The sequence below is a fragment of the Chinchilla lanigera genome, unplaced genomic scaffold, assembly GCF_000276665.1.
Source record: "Chinchilla lanigera isolate Chin_1 unplaced genomic scaffold, ChiLan1.0 scaffold00019, whole genome shotgun sequence".
NCBI classification, from domain to species: Eukaryota; Metazoa; Chordata; class Mammalia; order Rodentia; family Chinchillidae; genus Chinchilla; species Chinchilla lanigera.
The window spans coordinates 17,684,372-17,707,391 of record NW_004955420.1 but is presented as its reverse complement, the minus strand read 5'-3'; the positions used below and the strand labels follow the sequence as shown (position 1 = coordinate 17,707,391).

Genomic DNA, 23,020 nt, shown 5'->3' with positions numbered 1-23,020 from the left:
ATCAATAAATACTTATTAAAATAGTATATAAATTTCTTTTAGCATTATTTTGTTATCTATAAAACACAGAAACGAACATTGAAAAGAAGCTCAAGTTTTGAATCTTCTGTTTCAGATGAGCCTATGAGATAGAAGTTATTCATTAACTTTGTGCATTTTTTTACCCTTTCAGAAAGGTTAGCCGTAATATTTTAAATTTCAGTCTCCTTTTTAAGAACTTTGTTCAAAACCTGAAGAACCTACCTTTGTTTGCCTTTTAGAGAATTTCTAATAAGCCATTTTATAAAAAGAGGATTAGGTTACCTGGAGACTGCATATTATAGCAAGGAGAGCTTTCCTAAATATGATAACATAAAATCTTTCAACCTTGCATTTTGTGCACAAAGGCACCTTTAAGGGTGTCTCCGGCAAGTGCTCTATTAACGCAGAATTTTAGTTAATTGCAGACACTATTCTCACGAACCTTAACTGAGGGTGAATACCAAACAGTGTAACAGTGTGCCCCAGGCTTTAATAGCTAATGAAATTGGATTCCTTATTTTCTCTAATGAGCTCATTGCTTTTCTAAATACGGTCATTGCGGGTAAATGATCAATAGCCTTAGAATCGACAACACTGCCGGATTATTTTGGCAAGGCAGAAACACTCATCAGTGTAGAGTAAGATTTTTTGCATATAATGTCAGACCACTTTCTATGTAATGTAAAAAATGACAATATATAGCAAAAATGTTTCAGTGATTGACTTAGACATAGGAAATTGTAGAGAATGGTCTGATTATAGGGTAATGATTCCCTATCCACAGCACGGAGCTCCAGAGAAGATTAACTGAATCCAGTGTGTTTGTTGATTGAGAGATGCAACAGAAACAGGCTTTAAAGAAAAAGCTTGCATGACAGCCCTGTGCCGAGTGTCTAGATTGGTTTCCTGTAACAAGTGACCATAAACTGGGTGAAGTAATACAAGAGAAAGGTGTTCTCTCATAGTTCTGGAGGCCAGAAGTTTGAAATCAAGGTCTTGGCAAAGCTGCAGTGCTTCTGAAGGTTCTGGGGGGAGAATTTACTTCTCCTTTCTTTCACCTTGCGATGGCTGTAGGTGTTTCTTCTGGCTGCACCACTCCAATCTCTGTCTCTGTATTCACCTTGCATCCTTCACGGCCGTCGCTCCTCTGTGTGGATCTTATGAGGATACTTGTCATTGGTTTAGAGTACACTAGGGTAATCTGAGATGGTCTCCTCATGCCAAAATCCTTAATTTAGTTACATCCACAAAAACTTTTGCTTAATAGTCATTTTCATGGGTTCTAAAATTATGATTTGGACATAACTTGTTAGGGCCTTCACTCATCCTATTACGACTAACTTTTTCCACTTTTTTTGTTGTTAGTAAAGTTGGACATAACCACCTTTTAAGTCATTATGATGTTTCAGTACTTTACTACTATTTTCATTTATGCAGCAAATAATTTTTATCACTGTATTTGCAAGTTCTCAATACTTAAAATAACCCTATTACTATATCCTTTATACAGATAAAGTGACTGAAACCCTAAAGTGGGTAAAATCTTGACTAAAATTACAACACAAATATTCAGAGTGTCAATTTATAAAGTTTTTTGCATATTTAAATTTAATTTCAATCAATTATTAGAAATCAATGTAAAATTTCACAAAATATATTTTTCTCTTAAATTTTTAAACTCCGTGTTTCTGCCAATAGATAGCCTTCCACAAAATCCAGCATCCTGCTGCAAGATTTAACCTTAGGCAGAGCAAGCCAAAGTGAGGTTTTGACGAATAACAGCTTTGGGATGAAATTCAAGTTAGGGCTAACTTTGCCCAAAGCAATCTTCCAATATTGAGTTCTAGAATACTTTAGATGGATTTTTTAAAATTTGAGAATACTCAAATGGATTTTTTTTAAATGAGTTTTAAATACACTCCGCTGCCAAAGACACACACATAATCTACTGTTTTCTAGCATTCTCTTCTCCATTTATCCACTGAACTATTTCAGAGTTGTCAGGGTCTTCTACCTCCAGTTGCTTATTTGCAAAATAGATTGCCATAATAAATCTCATGCAATACTTGAAATAATTAATGAATTAATTCTATGTCTAAGTAGTAACTGTTTCAAAATATAGACTCAATGCAGTCACTGATGATTACCAGTTATAAGTATTTTATACATGCAGGTACCACATTCAAAAATGGTAATGGAACTGCTGCCAGTAGAATTTTATTTGATCCACAATGAGGTTTCAATGCAGAATATGAGGCTGAGCATTTCATAGTGCGTGTATTCATTAGTATGTGTGTGTGTGTGTGTGTGTGTAAAGCAAAGTATCCCTATGTTTCTTCCTTTCCTGTGAGCAGCAATTTAGCATTCTTTCCTCTGCATTCTTCTGCCCATCCTTCTCTTTTTTTTATTTTTCCTTGGGGGGGGGCGATTTATGTTTTAATTTTCCAAGATAATTCTTGAACCTTATCAAACTATTGCCAAGTTGCCAATGTGATGTGGCTCCATCATGGAATCTAAAGAAAGATTCACACTCTGTTCCATGTGCATCAGCTCTGTCAAGAGCCCGTGAAACTATTTTGTGTGGACATTTTTGCAGTTGTAAAAACATCTATTACATACAATTGATGCATAAAGAATAAGGAAGTTTGATGCACTGATACTTTTAGCTCTAAGTGGACACTTGGTTTTTGGGTATTGTCTCCAAGTAAACATGTGACATGTGATATTAATTTTTTGCATGAAATTAATATCACATATCACAGCTTAAGCATTTGCTGTACATCAGCGGAGAAGGGAGGAAGAAGACTTGGTGATTTTAGTTATTTATTGATCTTTTCTTTTATTGACTTTGCTAACTTTCAATTAATGAATCTTATATAAAATAACATGAAACTCAGTGTTATAATAAAGGAAAATTAATGTATGTTCTTCATTGACTCAAGACAACAGTTATTGTCTATGGCTATATATGTTTTTCTGAGTAAGAGGGAAGCGAAACGAATTACCTCCACGTTAAACCATGAGTAGCCCCAGATATTTAAATATGTTTAGTTCTGATTTTTATCCCTTTTAGCCATGACATTTCTTCATATGCACACACACACACACACACACACACACACACACACATCAGGAAATTCATTTATTTCCCTCTCATCTGGACAGCCTTTATTTGTCAATGCTTAAGAGGAAAATCTTCTAAAATGCTTTTAAATCAAATCCTGAGCATGCTTGTGACCACGGTACTCTGCTATCAAACGAGAAAGCTGAGTCATCCCTTTGATCGAGGGGAACTGAAGTGTGTCTGTTTGCTTTGCTTCACATGGTCTGTTTTGCGACCCACAGGTGAGCACAAAATGCCGAGGCCTCTGGTGGGAGTGTGTCACCAATGCTTTTGACGGCATTCGTACCTGTGAAGACTACGACTCTATATATGCGGAACACTCCTGTATGTATCCCTCCGCCGTCTTATGATACACAAATTGAGACATATCTTTACCGTATTTTATCTTTTTCCAAGTATTTGTAAGTTCCTTGAGGATAAAAATATCTTTTCTTTGCTGTTTGCCAAAAGACCTGACGTAGCATCTTGCGCATATGAGGCTTATAGTAAGTGCTTTCTTAAATTGAAATGTATTCACTGTATGTCATGGCTTTGTGATTAGAACTGACATGTGAGGTGAGTAGCATTTCAGAAATGTCTCTCAGCAATGGCTTGGCTCACATGGAAAGTTTGCAGTTATTTCAGTTAAAGATTTACTAGGAAAAAGAGAGGTAAAGGGGCAGAGACAGAGAGATAGCAAAACACCCCTACCCAGAGTATGGAGATTGGTGGGTGGAAAGTGTGCCACATAGTTAGAAGTAATATTAAAGCTAGCTCTGCCTTACTTGTAGCTTTAAATCTCAGTTGCACATTTGCAAGGTCCCTGCTTCTCTGAATAAAGGCATCCTTTAAAATCTTCTTTGATTCTCTCAGTCCTTCTCTGTAGCATGCCTCTAATTGTTTGTTCATTTATTTATTCATTTATTTATTTATTATTTATTTATTTATGACATTCAACTCTGCCACAAGGTAACAATAGTCCTGTTACTATAGCAAAGTCATTTTAGTCTTTTTCAGAGGAAAAGATGGATCACAGCACCACATGGAAAAATTTTTTCTCAAGAAGTATGAGAAGGCCGGGCGTGGTGGCACACGCCTGTAATCCCAGCACTTGGGAGGCTGAGGCAGGAGGATCTTTGGGAATTTGAGGCCAGCTTGAGCTACAAAGTGAGCTCAAGGCCAGCCTGAACTGTGTAGCGAGACTCTGTCTCAAAAAGACAAAAAAAAAAAAAAAAGAAGTGTGAGAAGTAATTTCAGCGTGGCCTTCTCCCTAGAGAGCTGTTTCAGTCTAGGGAAAATCATTAAAACAAAAATGCTCTAAAATATTTTCACCTACTATTTAAAAGTGAGGTGTCTGAGATGGTTCAGCACAATTCATAAAGCATTTTGTTAACTTTTCATTTGCGCTAGATTATGTTGCTTCTTTTCCCCTTCCTTCTTTTATACTATAGCAGTTCTTCTCACAAAGAAGCATGATTTAGTGAAGAGGAATAGAGATTCTTATGGGAACTCTGCCTATTTCAAAGATTCAAGGCATGGCCAGAGCCAAGGAAAAAGAAAAAACAGTACATTCATTTTTTAAAACCTTTAAATGCTACTATGTACGTTTATGCAAGAAGAAAATAAATTACCTTGTGTAGACCCAACCACTGTTTATATTTTAATATGTTCCCTTTTATTCTGTCTACAGTATCTTTTTCTTTTGTTGTCATTCATGACATTTAAATAATATATAAAATCCATTACTTTTTTAAAAAGTATATCACATGTTTAAAGACAACTCGAATTAAAAATGTATTGTAGGGAAATCACATCTCTACATTCTCTAGGTTATGATGTTGCCTAGGAAGAGCTAGAAACTTATTTTTGGGATTTGCTATTTTTAAACAAATACACTTGGATAACATTTTCTATTGCCCTGCAGACAGACTGTGTGGCCCCTGATGAATTTATTTTGCAGGTTCCTACTGATAAAGGTAATTTGAGTATCCCCAGATCAGCCTAATACCTACATTCTGGTGGCCAAATCTCACATGATCTTGAAGATACAATCCTCTGTTAGGGCTACGCTCCAAGAACTAGGTCTCTGAACAACCCGTAGGCATGAATCCTGGAAGGGAGAGTTTCAACACAAAGGAGAAATGGGGCCCATGAAAATCTGGATGAGTTCAGACCACCCTGTCCTAATAGTACTCTTGGTCCTGGTAGTCCCAGAATCCAAAAGGGCAACGAGGAAATTCCAAAGGAGGTCCTTACTGCCCTGGAACACTGAAAGGAAGGCTCACTTCGGAATATCATTTGGCTGTCCAGAGGGTGTGTTGAAATAGAGAAAACTATTATTGCTTAATAAGTTTTATATTTGTCTCTTTCCTCAATTTCCAGAAAAAAAAGGAATTTTATATTTGGAATATCGAACTTTTCTGGAAACAATACCAACTTTTAAATATTAAAAATTCAATTTTAAGAGCAGATAGGTATTTACATATGTATATAAATGAGAATATATATATATATTATATTCACAAGGTAGAAGAATTTTGTACACTGATTTGTTCTCTCAAATGTTATACAGAGATTTTATATTTTAAATAAGGAAAATTGGCTGCCATTTCTGCAAGCAGCATGTTATGAAATAAGCTCTAATTTTGCCTCACCTTTGAGGAAAACTTATTTAAAAGGCAAGGAGATCCCTGATCATTCTGCAAATAATATATACTCACTGTCCTATGAAAAGAATCAGTTTTATTACTCCTACCTGTCTGTGAGCTAACACAGTAATACCCCCAGACTCCTGCAATTAACTGCCAGTCTGTGGTAAAATTGCCCGTTTTTAACTTTATATAATGTCACTCACAAGTTGGGGTGCTTTCACAGTTGAGGGTGATTCTCCTGCAGAAGATGACTACTGTTATTCCACATCTGTTTGGCTGATCCGTTTCCTAGATGTCCTGCCTACATTTGTAAGGCTGGAGCTATAATGCATGCTCATGCAACAAGGTAGGGCTACATGGTTAATAAAGACTGACACCCAACAATGCTATCACTCTGAAAGACTGAAAAAGAACATGCTCTGGCCTGCAAAGATAGTCTTCACCTTCATGCGTTCTCTTCCTCTCTAGAAGTCTGCTATGGCTCCCATCAGCCTGAAATGGCAAGAGAAATTTTAAATTACTTTGCCCTACATTCATGGGCAAAATTCCAACCAATTATTTTTAAGTTTTCCATATAAAACCTCAAAAAATGTTAGTGATCTTTATTTTATGTATTCATTCAATATTTATTGGGTAATTTCTGCAGAAAAGATATTGTACCTTCAATTCAGTGTTTAGTGCTCAGGCTCTAAGAGCAGAAAGCAAAATGATAAAATGTATTTAGTCTCCTAAGTATCTCCCAGAATGGTACCTGCTAGGATGTCAACAAAACTAAATAATTCGTTTTATAGGTAAGAATGTCAATAATTTTATAATAGTTTTGATTTTCATGAAAAAAATCAGGGGTCTTCATATTTAAGTTTATGCAACTGTAAAATCGGACCGGTATCGGGGGTTTGTGTTAATGTATGTACAGCGGTCTCTGTTCAGTGTACCTCTGTGCCTTAATCTATTTCATTCCTCTGACTCTGCTGTAACCCCATGTCCTGGTTGTACAGTGAAGCTGGTGCTCACTCGAGCCTTGATGATCACTGCAGATATTCTAGCTGGTTTTGGATTTGTCATCTTGCTCCTTGGTCTACACTGTGTGAAATTCCTTCCAGATGAACCATACATTAAGGTCCGCATCTGCTTTGTTGCTGGAACCACATTACTAATAGCAGGTAGGGAGTGGGACTGGTAAGGAGGGAGGGTACTAAGCTGAGGACCTGAGGTGGGAGACAGGGTGCTTTCCTGAGGCAGTACATTGTAGGGCCATTGGTGCCCTAATATGCTGAATACTTGAATTAAAAAAAATTATTACAGTAAAAGACTTATTGCTCTTAATATCTTTCAAAATGCTCCCCTTTGTTTTGAGCACTTTTCCCACCACTGTGACTTTCTGAGGCAAATGTCAAGGTCTTTTCTTGCAAGTATTGTTTCTTGGCTGCCTTGATATCTTGAATCCATTCAAAATATTTACTGGACTCTGTGTCAAATAAAAACCTTGCAGTGAGGCCTCATCCACTTTTTGCACTGGATCTGGCACCTTGGGATTCCTCGTTCTTCCTCCAAGTCAAAATGATCATAAAAGGTAAATGTTTTGCATGGATTCTGGACGTCAAAGCATCCATGAAAGCACAATTAGACATAGAAGAGGACTTCTAAAACCTTCTTCCAGAAGGGCAAGAAAGATGGGATAAAGGTGTGTGAAGCAACGTGGAGTATTTTAAGGAAGGTTAAACCTTCACCTTCTATTTTGATTGCACTATCTAGCGACCCTACTTTCTTTACCTTTAGAATGAGATAATTAGTCTTTTGTTCACATTCCGGATTAAGGTAGGCCGACATACTTACATTATTGTTTGGCCACTTAAAAACTTACATGATGTTTTGAACTGTTAAAATAATTTATTATGTAATAATTCCTAGAGTCAAATCCTAAAGTCAGCTCTGAGCTGTCATTCCTTACCGACAGCCCTACCAAATTTTTTTCTTTTTAATTAATAAGTTAAATTAGTCAAGTCATACATTAGGTTTTCCAGTTATGCTAATTCATTTTAACATAAATAGAGTAATAAACATTATGTATCATTGGGACTTAAAAAGCAAATAAAGAAATGAAATTTGGAAGACAAAAATCAAGTATAGCAAGTGGATCAGGAGGTATTTTCTTCATATAGTGTTTATTTGGAGAAAAGCAAAATTGATTTTTCACTCATATCAGTCTTCAACTTCAATACATAGTCTTCCTGTATTGCAATATATGTTATTGGATCTTAATACAAATGGTGAGTGATTACACTGCTGACAAGATAAAAATGAAGGAAGATTGAAAGCTAAAGGGCATGCCCTACAGTGGGAAAAATCATCTTATATGGTAAGACTTTAGCAAGGAAATGCAAGTGAAATATTGACCAAGCAGTGTGGGGTAATGAAAACAGATAGAGCTTTGGAGCTAAGAATATATGAAGATTTTCATCTTTGTTTCAATTCCAGATCTGCAGAACTGGGGGCAGTAATGTCTACTTTGGAATAGTGCTCTGAAAATTCAGAGTAGGCAGAGGAAGCTCTTAGCAAAAGGCTTACCCTTCACTTGCTCAGAATGAGGTTTCTCTGATATTTTTTTCTTTTTCACAGATATATTGAGTTTAGGTTCTGAACTTAGGTTGTATTTAAAAGTTACAAGAATTTAGTAATTCTTCCAAAACATTCATTCCCATTTCCAGCCTTCGGAGAACATAAACCCTTTGTATATAACACTTTGCTTTATTTAACAAATCTAAGTATTATTTAAGGCTAGGCATTTTGTTCCAGAATGATCTGAGGCATCATTAACATACGTACCCCATTTTAAAATAAAACAACACAGCAAACTTTTGGAAAAATGAAAGTAACTGATAGAAATTCCTGTAGGAAGGACAGAAGAGTGGTTAAACTAAGTGACCAGGATGATGAAAGCTTTAACGTCTCTATTTAGAATGAGGATGATATATCCATGTATTTTTATCTTTTTTTTTTCTTTTTTTGGTTTTTTTCTGGTACCAGGAATCAAACTCACGACCTCACACTTGCCAGGCAGGCGCTGTGCCGCTGAGCTAAATCCCCAGCCCCATCCATGTATTTTTTTTTAAAAATTAGTTATCTGTGTTGAAGTTTCAAAACAGGAATTTCCTACTTAAGCCAATTGGTAATAGTATTATGGGACAGTTGTGACAATTTATATCTGTTTCTAATGATTACATGCTCATGAGTTTGGTCCTTAAACTAGTTGCATTAAGCAGTTAGGAATGGTTGTTCACACAGACATCACAGACTCACTAGAACAAAAGATGTGAAACTTAATTTTAAGGATACAAATTTTAGAAATGCTCTTTTTTTTAACCATAACCTTTTTTTCCTTTACCAAATTATCATCTTTTGTTCTTGCTTATAGGCCTTGACGTACAACTATAATAGTTAAAATGGTAAGACGGTGCCAATGGTATATTTCAAACTAGTCAATTGTCAGAGAGGCTAATTATGGAAATTAAATTTTATTAAAGGCAATAACATTTTTTAGTCCATTCTTGTGTGATATAGAGGTGCTATATAAGGACTGATTAAAAATGAAGACAATTTTAAAATTCCAGTTATTTGTTTCAGATATTGAAAAAGCAGCCTAGAATGATTATTTTCTCTAAATTATATGCAATTTAGAGTGTTCTTTCAGGTTTTCTTCTTATTTTTAAAATAATTTTCTTTATACAATGCAGCTATGAGTGCATAACAACATGTTAGTCAAAGGCAGTCCGTAACAGTGGCCCCTTACAGTTCTGATGAAGATAAAAATATTTTATTACCCAGTGACACTCTAGCAGTGGGAAGATAATAGCACAATGTATTCCTCATGTGTTTGTCATGATGCTATTGTAAAAAACAAACAAACTACTGCACTACTTGATAATGATAACAAACAACTATGCTAATGGCTTATATATTTACTATATTATACTTTTATCATTAGTTTATTTGGGTTTTTTTTTTTTGGTACTGAGAATCAAACTCATGACCTTGCACTTGCTAGACAGGCGCTTGTGCCACTAAGTTATATCCCCAGCCCTTATCATTATTTTAGCATATACTCCTTCTACTTATAAAAAATTATTTACTGGAAAACAATATACCATGTCTCACTGACAGCAGCCTCATACCATTCATGTTTATTGCATTTCCTTATTACATCCTTTTCTCTTGTGCTTGGCTTATTTTTAGATTGTTGCATTCGTCATGGCCTTAGCTCCAATAGGCTATGCCGTGTAGATATGCTATATAGCTTAGGATTGTGGTAGCGTCTCCCATCTAGGCTTGGGTAAGTACACTCCATGATTTACAGTGATGAAGTAGTCTGTAGATGCATTTCTCAAACATATCTTTATCACTAAGCTATGCATGAGTATTCTAAAATAGCTTTGGAGATATAGGAAAACTGAAGAAAATCATGGTGATCATTTTAGTTTCACACAAGCCAATGAGCACTGCATTCTTCCTTTTTCTGTATTTTCTTTTATGTATAAACTGAAACAAAATTTGTAAAATACACAAGATGAAATGTAAAAGGCAAATATGGAAGAATTATCCAAAATTTGACTTGCCCATGGATCTTTGATATCATTATTATCTCTTTAAATAACACATTTTGCTAGTAAGTGCATCTCCTTGGTTTTAAATTTGGAAAATATTCCATGTTATCTTACAATCCTCTCTTTCATTCAGGTGCTCCAGGAATCATTGGTTCTGTGTGGTACGCTGTTGATGTTTATGTAGAACGTACCTCTCTGATTTTTCATAATATATTTCTTGGCATCCAATATAAATTTGGTTGGTCATGTTGGCTTGGAATGGCTGGGTCTGTAGGTTGCTTTTTGGCTGGAGCTGTCCTCACCTGTGGCTTGTACCTCTTTAAAGGTAAGAACCAAATAAAATGACACATTTCCTCATTTCTACTATCAAACTTCCCTACCACCGGTAAAGCCTCTTATTACAATGAATGCTACAATACTGGAATTTCTAAGTGTTACCATTAAAAATTCCAGTTGGTCAAAGACAACTGAATTGTAATACTCATATTTTATCACCAAGTTAGTGATATATTAGTGGGAAAAGATATCCACAACTATAATTCTGTCCAATATGCAATAGTGTAATGTTTTTAGTTATTTTTATTTTAATGTAACACAGGTGGATATTAATAAGAAAAATATAAGCATACTCTTCCTACTTCACTGACAAAAATAAAACAAATTTCAGAATAAATAATTAGAGAAAAACAGTGGGTAATGTACCATGTGTCATGATCTTAAAAGAATGACCAAAATATTATTCTGAATATAAGTCATAGACAAAAAAGATTCTCTCTTCAAGGGCTGGGAATATAGCTCAGTGGCATAAGTGCCTGCCTGGCAAGTGCAAGCTCCTGAGTTCTATTCTCAGTACAAAAAAAAAAAGAGATTCTCTCTTAGAAAGAAGAAACAAACAAATAACAGGACAAAACTTTCTGTACCATAAACACAAAAAACTAGTACTATATATGAGGCAAATTAGCATTTATCTTAAAATATTTTGAAACAATAGAATACATAACTTGGGAAGTTACTTGAACTTGAATCATCATAATTATTTTTATAAACCTCACTTTACCTTGTCAGCTAAATTCATAGAGAAAAATAGAGAAGTGGACTGACTGACAGTTAAATAGTTGTGAATGAAGAATGTAATGCATTATATTTAGTTTCTTAAATCTTCACTTTCAAAACTGTGATGACTCCTCTCCTCATCAGCAGAGAGAAAGAGAGAGGGAGAGAGAGAGAGAGAGAGAGAGAGAGAGGGAGGGAGGGAGGGAGGGAGAGAGAAAGACAGATTACTCAGCTAAATTTCAATTCTGAAGGTAACCCGTGAGATTAACATTTTAGATTTTCTTCTGGGATTGTTCCAAGGATTCCTAAATAATTTCTGCTAAGAACTTTATTTCATTCCTTTTTTGGGAAAACCATATAAAGTTGTGATTTTTTTTCTTAAATTTTGCAAAGCCTACAGAGTCATACTGACTTGCCATTTCTCTGCATTTATCATTTTCAGATGTTGGGGCTGAGAGGAGCTACCCTCACTCCACGCGGAAGCCCTATTCAGCAGCAGGAGTTTCCATGGCTAAGTCATACTTGGCGCCTCGGACAGAGACAGCCAAAATGTATGCTGTAGACACAAGGGTGTAAAGTGCCCTCCAGCAATCTGCGTTCACACAGGACTGGTCAGTCAACCAATATGTTCAAGTTAATACGCTGGTGGTCCAATCCTGGGACAGTTATTTACACGTTTTCTTCCATTAAATTGCTAGTTTACTCCACATGTTTGGTTTAACTGCGACTTCTTCTTTCTATTATTCTCTCTTTGCTCCCACACTTGCTTTCCCTATATCTTATGATAAAGCTGCTAGAATGTAGAAATGTTTGTTTCTTATTTCTATTTTGCTATTAGAGACTATGACATGGCAATTGTAAAATACAACAACACTTCTGAAATAGAAAACAATTATTGAAAGAGGTCTGCTCTGAACACTCAAATCTCAGGTCCAAGAAAACTGACAAACTCTTAGCTCCCTGTCTGTCTTTTCGTTCATTTTTTTAATACTCTCAATGGGTGAGTGAGATATTTCATACCTTTGAGGAATATTATTCTTGCAAATTCAAACTTGAGTATCAAAGCCTAGCATTGCTCTGATTTAGTTAAAGCAGAAAAAGTAAATATCAGCCTCATAGACCAGCCACTGGTGGGAATTAAAGATAAGCTCCTGCTGCACACTCTAAATGTCAAAGGCAAATGCTAAATTAATGTTGGAGTCAGGCATGAATTTCTGCCTCATTAAGGACATACAACATCAGTGTATCCCTTCACCAGCACTCCAACTTTGACTGTATGTTGCCAAACTAGTAGACGATAACACTAATAGCACAATTAGGGAGTTTACACATAGTGATCAAACATCCAAATATACTTCTTGAATAAATATTAGAATTGACTAGTTCAGGTGCACACTCACCGCTAGGTTCTCACCACCCAGCAACAAAATAGCAAACATAGTACAAAATTTAACATCAACCCCACAGCAAATATTTATATCTATAGTTTCAAATACAGGAATGTTCACAACTCTCCACTGAAAAAAAATCTTCCCCATAAAATATGTGGGGTTTTTTTAGAAAATTAGAGTATGTACGCACTTGAATAAGTCTTGGTAATTGCTAATGGGATATCATTCATATTTATAGCGCAATCATATTGAATTTTTTAAATCACAGAGTTCTTTAATAGGCTAGAAAGTTTAATTTCAGGTTTCCCAATTTCTTGTAATTCACATGAATAACACTAATAACCTTGCAGTAGCTCAAAAGAACTTTGAATGAACAGGAAATTAGCTCTTTGGAAAAACTGACATTAAGTTGTGAGATTCTGAAGACCTCAAAGGAAGTGCTTGACACTTAGAAAGCTGGGAATAATGTGAAAATGAGAAGATGGGTTGTCTGTGCCGATATCACAGAGACTATTCTTCATGACTTCTGTTTCTTTTTAACAACATCCTCTGGAGCACTTTCAATGTAAGTTTAGAATTAAAAGCAATTAGGTAATATATCTTGTAGATATTGTTAATTATGTGATGGGCACTTAAAATTGTATATTACATGTACTAATTGTGTATGCGTATATTCTGTACGTTTTAAAGCTTTTTGGTGTATTTTTTCTCACCTTTGGCTTTTTATTTTTAATTTCATTCCTACTTTAATTTTTATATCACATTGTCCTTCATGTTTTATATACTCTAACACTTCTCTAGAAATTCTTCTGAGGAAAGATAGAGAAATTTATTAAACAGTTCATTATATTACATACTTTTTTCATTTCTAAGATCTCATTTGTATGAAGGAAGATTTCAGAGTGTTACTGTGGTAATTGATATGTATGACTGTTTTCAATTTTTCTCAATTAAAACATTTTGTATGTTCTGAGAGAAATATCAGTATTTATGTTTTTTCTTTGAACTTTTTACTTTTAATTCATTGTAACATAATGAAACATTAAAATTTATCCTGAAAGTATATATTTTTAAAAACAACTATAATGCAAAGAAACAAATATTAATCAGTCAAGACATAATACATGCCATAATAGTGACTCAAAAGGTCAAGAAAGAAAAATATAAGCCATAAGTATACAGGAATACTATTAAGTTGAAACATTAAAATAGTCTACCAAATTGTGGATTTATCATTTAGTCAAGGCTGTTAATTACAATAATAAAAATAAAACATAAAGTTAGTGTTACTTACCTCTCCCTTTATGAAGTATTGATTAACAAATTTCATTTTTAAATTGAAAGTAGCTTTCTGCTATTATAAACATTGCATATATGCACTGCCAAAAATTGGAAAATCCAAGCATACAAAATATACCTTAGTTATAGACCCAGATGCGTATTGTTTCCACCCTGAATATCATTGCTCTAAAACATTGCTGGACGTCTGCACATCTTTCTAGATATTCTTTTATTATGCAAACACAAAGATACAGATACAAATATAGCACTTTTGAAAAATCATTTCATATTTGTTGCTCTGTTGCCTAATTCTCTTTCTCAGGTAGCAAACTATTTTTTGGTATCAGTAAACTTTCATATCATCTACTATACAGCATATGTGTAAATTTCTTCAAGCCTTTAAAAAAAAAACTACACAGCTGGCGTGTTGAAACTAGTGTCTACGTTTTATTTGGTTGTTCTTTCCGAGAAAACTACCTTTCACTCCTACTCTGATTTTCCAACAGTTTGCCCCACTTTCTGGAGTTGTGCTTTCATTTCACTTATTTCTCAATATCTTTAAGTACATTGAAATTTAAATTTAATAATCACATAGAATCAAGTTAATTCTTTTCCAACTTACAGTATGGATCATGTGACAACATAACTGAAAATTCAATTTACCTTTGTTTAAATGCTAACATTGTCTCCTGAATTAGGATGCTGGCAATCAGATACCTCCATTTTTTTCAGCTATACGTATATATACTTTAGTGACAAAAATAAATAGTCGCTGAGTTGTTCTTTTGGAACTATAGAAATATCATGTTGCCCGTTAGCTATATGCATAGTAGTCCACACCACTGATAAACTATCCTAGTCAATACACTGATTTAGATTTATAAGACAAATGATTTTCTATTTCTGTGTCATCTACATGTCTAGTGAAATTCTTCTGTAAAATAAGCTTTTGTTTCTTCATTTAAATTGTCTAGAAAGGGTAGGATAAATTATCAGTTCTTTCTCTTTCTTTACCAATTCACAACTACAGAGTAAAGATCTGGCTTATCAGTGCTGTGATACATAATTCATCACCCAAGCTCCACACTTTGGAGAACAGCAGTGAAGGCATTTAATAATCAAGTCAAGGTATTCCTGATAAAGCTATAAGGTATGATCAGTCTATTAGCTCAAAAGGTAACACGTACAATGTTTAGTACTTTTCACCTTTGAATACCATTAGTGACTCACAGAGTTTCTTTAATTTAATTAAGAGAATAAAAAACCAGCAAAATAACAAGAACAAAGACAAAAGCAACACAAAAACTGTAAAAACAATACAGAATTTCAAAACAAAATGATAGGAATTAGCCGTAGTTGTTACATTACCTACTGTTATCTTCAACAAAGTTGCCAGATTACTAGATATAAGAATTCAAGATTGATCAATTAAAGAGAATAAAAGGTAATAAAAAACATTAGAAATGATACAGAGCTTCATTAAACAAGATGGTAGGAATTCAACAATTGTTGTTATATTGCATATTGTTGTCTTCAAATTAGTTGTTCAAATTACCAGATATAAGCATGTAAAATTGCTCATGAAAATAAAATTAAGCATTAACTGCTCATTTCAATAAACCATAGTACATGAGCAGTACAATTATCCCAGGTATCCTTGCATATATCCCTCATCCCAGCTGTTCCTTCCCTTTGAGCAATTTCTTTCCCTTTCACAATATCCATTGTACCTTTTGGGTTTTATTTACGTTTCCAGGTTCTTACAGTGTGGAGACAATACAATGTTTACATATGTGGGTCTGACTGAGTATGGCTTCCAGTTGCATTCATTTACCATGAAAGCCTCAAGTTTATTTTTTATAGTTGAGTAATACTCCATTATATAAAAATACCACATATTTTTTATCCATTCCTCCCTTGATGGACATTTGTGCTTTTTCTAAGATTTAGCTATGACAAATTGCACTGCTATAAACATGGGTTCACATATATTGCTGTGGTACAACCTGTTCAGTTTTTCTGGAATAAAAAACCAGAAGGGGAATAGCTGAGTTAAGTGGGACCTCTAATTCTAGTCTTGTGAGGAATCTCCACACTGATTTCCACAGTGGTTTCACCAGTCTACACTCCCACCAACAGTGGAAAAGTGTTCCTTTTCCTCCACAGCCACTTCAGCATTTGTTATTGGCTGATTTCTTGATGATAACCATTCTTTCTGGGGTGAGATACAATCTCAGTGTTGTTTTAATTTACATTTCTCAAATGACCGGTGATGTTGAACATTTTTTGATGTATTTATTTGTCATTTGTATTTCTTTATCTGAGAAGTTTGTGTTCATCTCAGATGCCCATTTTTGGATTGTGTCTTTGAATTTTGGGGCCCTCATCTTTTAAAATTCTTTATAAGTTTTAGATGGAAGTCCTTTGTCTGAGGGGACAGTTGGCTAAAATTTTTTCCTAATTCATGGGTTTTCTTTTTACTCTGTTGGCGATTTCTTTCTATGTGTAAAAACCTTTCAGTAAGATGAGATCTCAGTTGTTAATTCTTTGAAGAATTTCCCATGCAGTTTGGTTTTTGTTCATGAACTCTCTGCCTACCCCTATGTCTTCAAGATTACTACCTACTTTCTCTTCCAGGAGATTTAGTGTTTCTGTTTTAGTTTTTAGATCTTTGATCCACTTTGATTTTAGATTAGTGCATGGTAATAGACATGGGTCTATTAGTCTTCAACGTGTGGAGAGCTAGTTTTTCCAGCACCATGTATTAAAGAGGCTGTTTTTCTTCAAGTGAATATGTTTGGCCCCTTTGTTAAAGGTAAGGTGATTGAGTGTGTTTGTAGTTGTGTCTGCATCTTCTTATCTGTTTCATTGATCCTTGGGTCTGTTTTTATTTCCAGTACCATGCTGATTTTATCAAAATAGCCCTGTAGTATAATTTCAAGTCAGGGATTGTGAATTTTTCTTTGTTGCCTAGGATTGTTATGGCTATTCCAGGCCTCTTCTGGTTCTAGATGAATTTTAGGAATGTTTTCTCTAGATCTGTGAGGTATACTAATGGTATTTTAAGTGGGATTTCATTGAATCTGTGCAACAATTTTGGGAGTATGGCCATTTTTACAATGTTGGTTCTTCCACTCTATGAGCAAGGAATATCGTTCCATTTTCTGATCTCTTTTTTTCAGAATACTGTAATTTTCACAGTGTAGATCTTTTACTTTGTTTGTTAGATTGATTCCTAAGTATTTTGTTTTTTACATGCTATTGTGAAAAGTGTGGTTTCCCTAATTTCTCTTTCAGTGTGTTTGTTGTTTGTGTATAAGAATGCATTAATTTTTGAGTATTGACTTTATATCCAGCTGTGTTACTGAATTTGGTTATTAAATCGATAAGGCTTTTGGTGGAGTTTTTGGGATTTTCTATGTAGCGTATCATGTCATTTGGTAATAATGATAATTTCACTTCTTCCTTTCCTGTCCTTATTTCTTTTGTTTGTCTCTCTTGTCTAATTGCTCTGGCTAATATTTCCAGAATTATATTGAATAAGAGCAGTGACAGTGGACATCCTTGTCTTGTTCCTGATTTTAAAGTGAAAGCTTTCAGTTTTTGTCCTTTTAGTATGACGTTGGCTGTTGGTATGTCATAGAAGGCTTTTATCAGGCTGAGGTAAAGACCATCTATTCCTATTTTCTGCAGGGTTTCTATCATGAATGAGTGTTGGACTTTATCAAAAGCTTTTTCTGCAGCTATTGAGATGATCATGTGATTTTTGTCTTTGGCTCTATTGATATGGCATATTAAATTAATTGATTTGCATATATTGAACCATCCCCACATTCCTGGGGTGAATCCCATTTGTTCATTGTGTATAATCTTCTTGATGATTTGCTGCATTCTGTTTGTTAGTATTTTATTGAGAATTTTTTGCATCTATGTTCATTAGGGAGATTGATCTGTAATTCTGTTTTTTGCTTGGGTCTTTCTCTGGTTTTGGTATCAGGGTAATACTTGCCTCCAGGAAGAAGTTAGGGAGAATTCCTTTCCTTTCAATTTCATTAAAGAGTTTGAGAAGAATTGGCATTAGATCTTCTCTAAATTTCTTGTAGAATTCAGCTATGAATCCATCAGGACCTGGGCTTTTCTTCAGTGGTAAGTTTTGTTTTTTTTATTATTATATTTTCAATTTCATTGGCTGATATTGAGTTATTCAGGATTTTTATATCTTCTTGATTCAGCTTTGGTAATTCATATGTATTTAGAAATCTGTCCATTTTCTCTGTGTTTTCCATCCTATGATAGTAAAGATTTTCAAAGTAGGTATTGATGATCTTCTGAATTTCTACAGGATCCCTACTGATTTCATTCTTTTCATTCCTTATTGTGTGAATTTGAGTTTTTTCTTTCCTTTCTTGATAAGGGTGGCTAGGGGTTTATCAATTTTATTTATTCTTTCAAAGAACCAACTCTTTGATTCATTAATTCTTTGTACTGTTTTCTTAGTCTCCACTGTGTTAATTCCTGCTCTGATCTTTATAATTTCCTGCCTTTTTGGGCTTTGGGCTTGAGTTGCTTTTCTTTGTATAGAAAGTTTAGGTGCAGCATAAGGTTGTTTATTTGTGCTCTTTCCATTTTCCTTTTATGAGAATTCACTGCTATAAAGTCCCCCCTGAGGACTGCTTTCACTGGGACCCATGCGTTCCAGTAAGTTGTATCTGCATTTTTAGTTGATTGTAAATATTGCTTAATTTCTTCTTTAATTCCATCTGTGTTCCATTGGTTGTTCAGAAGGGTGTTATTTAATTTCCATGTGTTTATGGAGTTTTTGCAATATCTTCTGTCAGTAATTTCCAATTTCATTGCAGTATGGTCTGATAAGTATGCAGGGGATAATTTCAGATCCTTTGCATTTACTTAAGCATGTTCTATGTGCTAGCATATGGTCTATTTTAATAATGAATATGCTCTTTACAGATGATTGTGTTATTAGAAACAGCTGATGGATTACATGTACACATTCAAAGGTACACCCACTCACACATGGACACATAAAAGGTAATTACTGGGATTAATATCAAGTACAGCTCTTAGTGTTTAATGCTGAGAAATAGCTATTTCATTTCCAGAGTTTCATTCCTCTAAAAATGTGCTGTGTTTTATGGGTGATATGGAGGCTCAATATTTTCTTTTGTTTGAAATCATGAACAACACTTTCTTTTTAAGTACTACAGAAATATTTACATGCAGAAATATGGTCATTTTGGGCCATAAGTTTGCTCAATTCAAATATGAGTATTTTAATAAATTTGTTTTAATGAATAAAGCATATGAATCCACTACCAGCAGTTTATTTGTAGATGAAAGGGCTGTACAAAAATATCTTACACATGACTCCTGTGAGTAAATCTGTTAGCTTTAACAAACTCATAAAAATAACAAATATGTTGTTTAGCACTTTTTTCAGACAAAACTGACCTAAGTTCCTGCAAAAGTAGTTCTAATGTTTATTTTAATTAAACAATTACACAAACTCATGAATTTTAAGAGAGAGGACCTATTTTTAGTTTCTCTTCGTGGGTGAGGGTATTCTAAAAAATTCCAATAAAGCAAATTAAGTTAAGAAAATAATAGGATAGAATGATATCAAGATTATTACTGTCTTTATGAAGCAGTTTTCTTTAGAGATGTTTGCCACCTTAATTATTTGGATCACCTTCATTTAACCCTCACTTAATAGAAAAATGATCATAGAAGTGAGAAGTTAAGCACTACGGAATATCTTAACTAGTCCTTTACAGAATGAGAAATTTACATCACACACATACACAATGATTATCAAAATGTGACTATTTTTCTACAATTGTTTTTAAACATGAAATAAAACTACTAAAGCTGAAAAGAAATACATAAATGAATTAGAAGTGCAGAGTAATAATGACTTAGTCCTGTAAAATACTTTTGAGGTCATCTTGTTTAATCCTTTCATTCTACAAAAGTGCTATTTCAGTTATTTTTAATATAACAATATAATATAGAAGCTTTTAAAATGTTGTTACATAAAATAGTACTGTGTGGGAGTCTATTGGAATGCATTTGAATTCCTTTAAAAATACTTACATAATTTTGTGGGTTAGATAGCAGATATTTTATTCTTAATAAATAGAAAATCATGGATGTTGTCTTGAACTCTCTTATCACCTTCATTTTTTCATCCAATCAAATATTAAGTGCTGTAGATTCTAACTCAGTAAAAGCCTCCTAAATCATTTTCTTTGTTCAAATCATTATCTTCATCATAGCCCAAATTATTATCTTTTCTCTCCTGGATGATTGCAATAGCCTCTTCATTTCCATCCTCCAACCCATACTATACTTAATACTGCAGCCAGATTGTCGTCTTCTTTTCCTTAGGATAAGAGAAAAGAACTGGAACACAGTATTTTAGGCTGAGCACGAATTCATCACAGAAACCTCTCCTACCTTTCCTTCTATCAGTCTCTCCCTCACTCATCACATTTCTTCCAGACAGCATCTCTTTCTTTGCCTCAAAACTCCTAAGTTTCTCTAGCTTCTAGCTCTGGAACATCTGCCCCCTTCCCTGATTCTTCTCAGTAACGTCTGTCTTATCTTTAAGCTCAGTTCTTTAACAGGAGAAGTACCCTCACTTCCACCAGAGAGGAATAGGTACTGGCATGGCCCTAACATCCAAGGGCTCCCTTCATGTCCCGCGTTATCCTCATCAGTGTGGTTCCTTGTTCCCTGTCCCAATTTTCTGTAAGACTGCAAACTCTAAAAAGACGATGGAATATTTTCATCCTTGCCCTGGTCTTTCCCCAGAACCTGCCACAATTCCCTATGCAATGTAGGCCTTCAACACCTACTTTTGGATACACGAATAAAGGAGTGGAAGCAATGTGCTGGCCTTGCAAAGCTGCATATCTATTGCATGCAATTTATTTGTTCGGTGGGTCATTACTTCCTTTATCATGCATGTATTTGTGCAGTGCTAGTGAAAAGGCAGTCTCTGCGGTCTCAAGCAGCCAGAGGGATAGAGAGGACAGAAATATGAAAACAAAACAAAAGAAAATAGACAAAAAATTGGGGCTGGGGATTTAGCTCAGCGGCAAAGCGCCTGCCTGGCAAGCGCAAGGTCGTGAGTTTGGTTCCCGGTACCGGAGAAACACCAAAAATAAATAAATAAATAAACAAAAACTTCCCAGGAGTTTCAGAGATATGAAGTAATTGCTTTAATATGGGTTACATGAGGAGTATTTCAGAAAAAAAAGGATATTTTTAGTTAAATAAAGCAAGATCGGAGGTATTTTCTAAAGGGCTTACGGGAAGGGGGAAATACTATACAAAATTAACGGCATCCCCAGATAAATACAATCAAGAGAGGGGAACTAATGCTTTCAAAACTGCAAGCAGTTCCATAGTCCCTGATCATATCTGGGGGAAGAGAGCTTTGACATCACACATGACTTTAAAATAAAGACCACGAGCAAACAGCGTTTTTGTTGTTGTTGCTGTTGTTCTCTTTACAAGGAAGGAAAATTGAGATGAGAATGTTTGCTTTAGCACTCAGCGTCATAGGGCCCAGCGCAGTCCTGCCTCGTTAGGTAGCAGTCTTCTTAAGCCAGGCTTCATCATGAGAGACTTAGCTCTGATTTCCCATTTAACCTTCTCACCACACACTCTCCTTTACGCTTTAATCTTTTAAATCAATTCCTTCCCTTTTTGATTTTTTTTCTTCACCTCAATATTCTCAAGCTTCTAAAAGTAGTTTGAATCTCATTGTAACACTCTAAACTGGGACGTAGGGTGAAAAAAATCATTCCTGGAGCAGGTTCTGTAGCTTTTGAACTGAAAAATAAATTGCTTTCATGGGGATAAGATTGATGGTAGGCAGTAATTAGATGGAAAAATTATTTTATGTAACATAACATTACTCTATTTTCTATTCACAAAACCTGGGAATTTCATCATTTTAATAATTTTTTGAAATGCTACTCGTTTGTCTAAAATAGAAAATGATAAAGCAGAGAAGATATAAACATTATATCAGTTATACCATCACTCAGAGGTTCTCTGCTAACAGAGTGAGAAAACATTCTCTATGTACATATGAGGTCTGTTCAAGAGTACAAGCACAAAACAAAACTATTAAAAGTTTTTCCTACTCCCATTGTCTACCCCCAGCATCCCTCTACTACGAGGCATGCCCACTTCCAGTTTCCTATATCAATTTTAAAAAATTAACTTTATGATATATGTAGATACTTTGAAAAGGCATTGTATGGAAAAGTTCCATGTAATCTCATTTTCAGTGGTGGATAGATTGTTATACACACTTACTATTTGTCTAACCTATCCCCTCAATGTTCTTCCGTGTTTCTAGTTTTTGCTATTACAATCAATGTTGCAGTGTATATTATTTTATAAACTTTTTTCCAGGGGAGAGCATGAACTCAGGCCCCCATTACCATAAATTATGCATTTGAGTTCCCCATATTTGGAGAAATTGCAGTGGCCAGTATATCCGGAGTGCAATGGGTAAACCTCTTCTTGGGAAGACCATGGTTGTGATCATGGTATCTCCCCTGCCAGGTAAGAATCTTTATAAACATTTTTGCCTTTCTATAGCATTATAACTGTGGGATCAATTTCTAATTATACCTAAAAGTAGAAGCCTTAAATCTGTGTGAAAGTGAATTAATTTTTTAATTCATATCTTCCAATTGTTCTCTAAGAAAAGATCAGACTAATTTGTACTCAAACCTACAGTGTATAGAAGCGCTAGTTTTCCTATGTTCTTGTTAACACAAGGTATTAGCTGTCTGTAATGTTGTAAGTCTTGTGGGTAAAATTTATTTATATTGTTGTTTTGATTTCCATTTATTTAATCAAATGCAGAAAATTACTCAA

General features: G+C 34.6%; 1 protein-coding gene across 2 annotated transcripts in view; it reads left to right on the top strand.

The window, feature by feature from the left end:
• Positions 1-22,640, top strand: part of Cldn16 (claudin 16) — a 29,888-nt gene extending 7,248 nt beyond the window's left edge. Inside the window, exons 2-6 of one of the 2 annotated variants that reach the window (XM_005383226.2) lie at positions 3,367-3,469; positions 6,774-6,938; positions 10,510-10,701; positions 11,872-12,040; positions 22,550-22,640. In XM_005383226.2, coding sequence (XP_005383283.1) covers positions 3,367-3,469; positions 6,774-6,938; positions 10,510-10,701; positions 11,872-12,005 — 594 coding nt within the window. In that variant the 3' untranslated portion in view covers positions 12,006-12,040; positions 22,550-22,640. Of the gene's footprint in view, positions 1-3,366; positions 3,470-6,773; positions 6,939-10,509; positions 10,702-11,871; positions 12,139-22,549 lie in introns of those variants that run through there. The other variant, XM_005383225.2, reaches the window with a different exon arrangement.
• Positions 22,641-23,020: the final 380 nt, after the last annotated feature.